Genomic DNA, 6000 nt, shown 5'->3' on the forward strand with positions numbered 1-6000 from the left:
GGGCGTCGCCATGTTGCGACCAGAGCCACTCTAGCGCCTGAGGCAGAGGCCACAGAGCCATCCCCAGCGCCCGGGCCATCTTTGCTCCAATGGAGCCTTGGCTGCGGGAGGGGAAGAGAGAGACAGAGAGGAAAGCGCGGCGGAGGGGTGGAGAAGCAAATGGGCGCTTCTCCTGTGTGCCCTGGCCGGGAATCGAACCCGGGTCCTCCGCACACTAGGCCGACGCTCTACCGCTGAGCCAACCGGCCAGGGCCCTTTGTCTCCCATTCTTTACACCAGGGGTCCCCAAACTACGGGCCCCCATGGGCCGCATGTTGCCCCCTGAGGTCATTTATCCAGCCCCCGCGGCACTTCCGGAAGGGGCACCTCTTTCATTGGTGGTTAGTGAGAGGCGCATAGTACCCATTGAAATACTGGTCAGTTTGTTGATTTAAATTTACTTGTTCTTTATTTTAAATATTGTATTTGTTCTCGTTTTGTTTTCTTTTTACTTTAAAGAAGATATTTGCAATGTGCATAGGGTTTTGTTCATAGTTTTTTTTATATTCTGGCCCTCCAATGGTCTGAGGGATAGTGAACTGGCCCCCTGTGTAAAAAGTTTGGGCACCCCTGCTCTACACAGCTATCTGGAATATAAATGTAATGGCTGGAGCTCCAGCAGCCATCGAAGACCATAATGTCAGGGTTTTACCAGGGGGATATAAGAGTAGAAAGCTATAAGAGACTGAATCCCTGATGACTTTATAGAGCCACTATACCAGCCTCCTACTATCTAACTAAAAGCTTCCTTTATATTAAAGAAAAAAAAAAGACACCTTTATTTGTTTAAACTACTGAGTTCTTTTATATGCGGCTGAACTTAAGAGTAACATATCCACTACAAAAGAAAAGTCTGTGAGTACTATAAGATCCAAAGTACTTGTTTCAATAGTAATGTTTAAAGCCATTTATGAGTGAACAAGTATCATAAGATATGTATTTATATTCTCTACTTCCTTTAGAATAACCCCATCCAAGTACTGTTGAGTGTTAGGCATCTACTTCTTCATATTTATGTTTTAACAATGAAATAAATGGCAGACAAACATAATAAAAATGCAGGCAATATAGAAAGGATTGTGAGCCTCTCATCTCTTAGTAATCAGTAGTTGGCTTGGGTCCAGGATATCTGTGTAGGGGTGCACCAAAAAGGTTGCAAATTTATGGCCCATGAGCCAGACTTGGCACTCATATATATTGTATTTGGCTTATGCAATGCTTTCCAAAAATGTTAATTTCAAGTGTCTTAAAGTGGGCATGCATCTTCATTTCTTTAGAGGTCCATCATCCCCTGTTGATGGACAAACACGCCTCCTTTACTTGTTTATGTTACGTGGCTAGCCTCTGAAAAGCACTGGTGTTTTTTTATAGTCTCTGGAAATGAAAGAGTACATTTCTGCATAATATGAATGATTGATAGCAAAGATTGTTTTTTAAGATTAAGTATATCCACTTCTATTAACGAGAATGTATATTTCTCATTAAGCGTCATACCTTTAATTAGGAATATAAAAATTGCTATAAATATACTAGTATTTATTTTCTCCTACAAAAAAGCAAATGGGGATCCTTTCAAAACACCCCTCCCCACAAACACAAATACACACAAACTCATGAAAAGCTTATTTTATTATCTTAACTCTGATTTCTGTTACTTAATAGTTTCAACTAAAGTTAGCCCAACTCCCAAACTTGCTTCTTTCAGGTCTTACAAATTTAAAAAATCTATTCAGTTCTTAAAATGTTGTGAGAAGTACTAATGATTTGGACCTATATAGCCTAAAAGTTTATTTACTTCCTTTAATCTCATCACTCATAAGAATTTCTAAGCACTATGCTTATCTTTTACATTCTGATAAATAACCACAGTCAAATGGAAAATATACCTTGAAATCTTAAAAATCAATATGTATACATGTGAAAATAGGCCTCTACATTTCCAAGGGGACCTATTTGTACACAAAGTCACTATCACATTATATGACTGTTAAAGCTAAACTGGGAAAATGTACTTGTTTACATGGGTGCTTTATATGTTTGTTAGTTTAAAGCATCTCCCAAAGTTTACTCTTCCTTAAACTTAAAATCACATGGAGTTTTAGAATTCTGACACTACTAATAGCTTCTGACAAGCCTGGACAGGGAAAATAAAGTATTGACAAGTATCCATACATTATAACTTAAACCAAAATATGTTTGATAAGTAGCTCTGGATTCTGAAATTTGTTTCTGTATTACCTTTAATTAGGACCATTACTACTTTCTTTTGCTATTGAAATTTATCACATATGTCCTCTTAGGTTGAATAATAAAACAGAGAAATTTATTTTTTGTAATATGGATGCAAGCAATTACTCTTTTTCTGTAAAATCTGATGTTTGGAATTACAGTTTCTGTGCTGTTTGGTTATATTGGGAGAGAGGGATTGGTGTGAATTTGGGGAAAGTTTTGCACCAAGCATCACATTCCTAACATTTATGTAAATTAGTATTGAGAAAAATTAAATTCTGCTCGTTTTTCAGCAGAATTTTTTCTACCTACTGAATAATTGCAAGGATTTGGGAAAATCTTTTAACATATGGCCTATCCCATGTACCTTATGAAACATTCTTTTAATTCATTCACATGTTCAAGTATTTCCATACTTTATAAAAGTTTTTTTTATTTTAAAATATGTTAATAAGGATTTTGTATTAGTTAAGTTTTAAATTAAAGTTGTTGGTTGTTTGGTGGGGGCAAGGAGTTAATTGTTCTCTTTATAATTAGAATTTCTACTTTAATATTAGACATTTTGTCCTCCCCTTTCCTGACTTCTATTTCCTATTTCATTATTTTCCCCACCCTTCCAAACAATGCATGTTTTTCACACTATTACAAAGAAACCTAATACTTTTTAACTTTTATAAATTGTCTGGTTTCTAAAACATAAAAAGTAACATAAAAATTCCAAGATTTTAGAAAGTGCCCCCTCTATGGGACTCTGGACAGGTTGTTAGGTATTCATCCAGATTTTTATTTTGATTCTTTAAATGTATTTTAGAACTTGTGGTCACTAGATTAATTTTATGACCATCTTCAGAGCAAAAATACACAGAAGCAGCTATTCATATATATAACATTATATGTATATACACACACACACATATATGTGTGCACATATACAAAAATATATATGAAAAACAGTAACAGAAAAGTTAATAAATGTACTAAATTTTAAAGGCTTGAGTTTGATGTTAAACAGTTATGAAAATCAGTAATGCTCTATTATAAAAGACTGCATGTCTTTATTTGAATTTCAACCCTGGAGAGTAAAAATTTAATAATCAGTAGAACCAATTTAAATAATTTCTTGTATTCTATAGTGGCCATGCATTTTTGCTTAACCGTACTATATAATCCAACTTTAACATATGCAAATTACAAAGGAAAAAAAAATGGTAACCAGGCTAGATTTGTTTTAAATAAAAAGAAAACAACTACTTATATTTAAAGAATAATGTCCATACAAATACTCAATGTTAAATAAATTATACATAAGGCATGCTGATTTCCTGCCTTCCGCCATCCAACAGGGAACCACCACTGTCCTGATAATAAAGTCAGTAGGGTGGGAAAATACCACTGTTTAAGAAATCTGGCTTCTATCAGCCTCTGTCATGGAGAAATAAAGGCGACTGTCTCTCAGTAAGCAAAAGCGATTTTAAGATCACAGATGAAAATGGGAAAGAAGAGAATGTCCATAAACAGAAAAAAAATCAAGGAGCCAAAGACAAAGAAGAATCGGTTATCAGAGAGGCTACAGAGATTTTTCTAAACAAAGAATTTTATGAAGCAGCTGAAGTTCCGTACAAAAAATGACTCCACCCTGCCCAGCCTCTGCTGCCACTTTTCCTTGCTCTGAAAACTCCAGCCCACAGAAAAGAGCTCCTCTAACTGAAAGTGCCTTTAGTGCTCCGTTTTAAGCATTCTCCTTTTCTCTTAAACTTTCCACTCTCCAAAACAACTTATCCTGGATTTTCCCAGAAATATTCAGTAGTGTTCTCCGCCCAACGGCAGATGTAAAAGCTACGAACTTACAAACATCCCTATTGTCTTCCAAATCGTTTTCCAGGTGCTGTCAGCCCCCTTCTAAACTTCAAACCAGAACCTCCTCTTCAAACTCTTCCTGAGGCTTAACATTCCACCTTTTCCCAAACCTTGCAATAAACACAACAATCGAAACAAACGGCGAACTCACCATCATCGTCCTCTTCCTGGGCTTTTATTGAGACAAATTGCACTAATAAAACAGTAAGAATGAGGAGAGGTCTTGCTTCCACCCAGTTTGCCATCATGTCTAAATATTAGACATGTGGGTCCTCCTGGGAGTAAAAAGTGGATCCTAAGGTTATTGTAGCACCATGAAGTCAACTGCGGGCTCTTCCTTCAGCACCAGCCCCAGGGCAGCCTCTGCAAACCCCCTTTTTCAGCACCAGCTCCAGCACAGACTGCGAAAACTTTTTTCAAGCGATGCAGCTTTAAATAGGAAGAATGCTGCCTCCACTTCTTTTCCTGCCCCTTTTCAGCTTGTTCAGACTCATAACCATCCAGTGTCTGCCAAGCAACGGTCTGATTGATGGTAAACAACCAAATCAGAACACGCGCCCCTGTGCCTTAAACTGTCCCTATTTCATCTATGTTTTAAACATAAATGCGACTTAATCACAGAAACAAATGTTGATTTTTCTCCTTTTTGTTTTTCTTTTAGGAAAGCGTGTTAGAAGGGAAGAGTCTTTATTCTCCTCTCCTTAACCCTTCCCCCAGACACACAGCCCTTAACTTTTTCCCTATAAGCTTTGAAAGACATTTAGGGAGGAAATACAGCCTAGTTTTTGGCATCTAGAAAATTCAAGACACTTGTCCATCTTAACTTGCAAAGGATCAAATTTTAACCCTTTCTTTTGACTACAGATGACTCATGTCCTCTTGCCAGATTCTGTTTCTTTTCCCAGATTCTGGAAGGGGACTATTAAAACGGTGCCCAAAGTCCAGGTGAAGAAAATGCTTTAGACAATTAAGTTTGTAATGCATCATACTTTGAATTAAGATCCTCTCCTTATCTCTCCATCTCTCTTGTTTACAGAGACACATCTGCAGATCCCACAAAGTTTTATTATGTAGAAAAATATTCTACTACACTAGTATAAAGAAATGGGAAGTGTACTGCATTTGGACGTACAAAACTGCTTCAAACATCAGCTCCGCCACTCACCAATCTTGTAAACACGAAGTCCTTTATCTCTGTGCACTCTGATTTTCTCATCTGAGTAAAGGACTTTACCCTGACTGGTATACAGGATTTAGTAACACTAAAATGAGTAATATATTATTAAGTAAGTTCAAAATTGTGAAGAGCTACATAAAAGTAGATGGTGGTGTTATTATCCCCAAACAAGCTTTTCAGAGAATAGGGTAGTCCCAGATGCACATGTCATTAAGATCAAAATCCATGAACTTTTGTGCCATACGCATGCTTGCCAAGATCTTATTGACCTCAGATAAAATCTAATACATTTGCTACCTTGACTCCACCTAGAGTCAGAAATGGCTATTCTATATACTACAGGTGAGTCAATTGTTTCTAGTCACTTGCAGAGTTCAGATACCCTGCACTGTGCTAAACACTGGGAGGGAGAGGATGACACAAAAGAAATTAAAGGTATGTCTAAATGCTAAGTAAATAAATATGAAACAAAGAAATATAAGCCAAAGCATATAAATATTGTGAGGTGCATTAAGCTCAGTAGAAATTCAGAGAAAGGAAGAAAATGTAGGGTGAGATTAGGTAAGTAATACGTTATTATCACTTTTCTAAATAGAGGAAATCCAAGAAACTATTTTGGAACTAGAATTTTTGGAGAAGTATTCTAAAGGAAGGCAACTTTCTAAGTAAGCAGCTCTAACCCAGTACCTCTCAAATTT

General features: G+C 36.8%; 1 protein-coding gene and 1 non-coding gene across 2 annotated transcripts in view; both read right to left on the reverse strand.

The window, feature by feature from the left end:
* COL5A2 (collagen type V alpha 2 chain) overlaps window positions 1-4541 on the reverse strand; it is a 169156-nt gene extending 164615 nt beyond the window's left edge. The window contains exon 1 of the mRNA XM_066344868.1: window positions 4277-4541. Coding sequence (XP_066200965.1) covers window positions 4277-4373 — 97 coding nt within the window. The 5' untranslated portion in view covers window positions 4374-4541. The remainder of the gene's footprint in view (window positions 1-4276) is intronic.
* On the reverse strand, window positions 178-253 carry TRNAT-AGU (transfer RNA threonine (anticodon AGU)). The gene has a single exon. It is a non-coding gene; the product is annotated as a tRNA-Thr (tRNA).
* Window positions 4542-6000: the final 1459 nt, after the last annotated feature.

Source organism: Saccopteryx leptura, chromosome 7, assembly GCF_036850995.1.
Source record: "Saccopteryx leptura isolate mSacLep1 chromosome 7, mSacLep1_pri_phased_curated, whole genome shotgun sequence".
Classification (NCBI taxonomy): domain Eukaryota; kingdom Metazoa; phylum Chordata; class Mammalia; order Chiroptera; family Emballonuridae; genus Saccopteryx; species Saccopteryx leptura.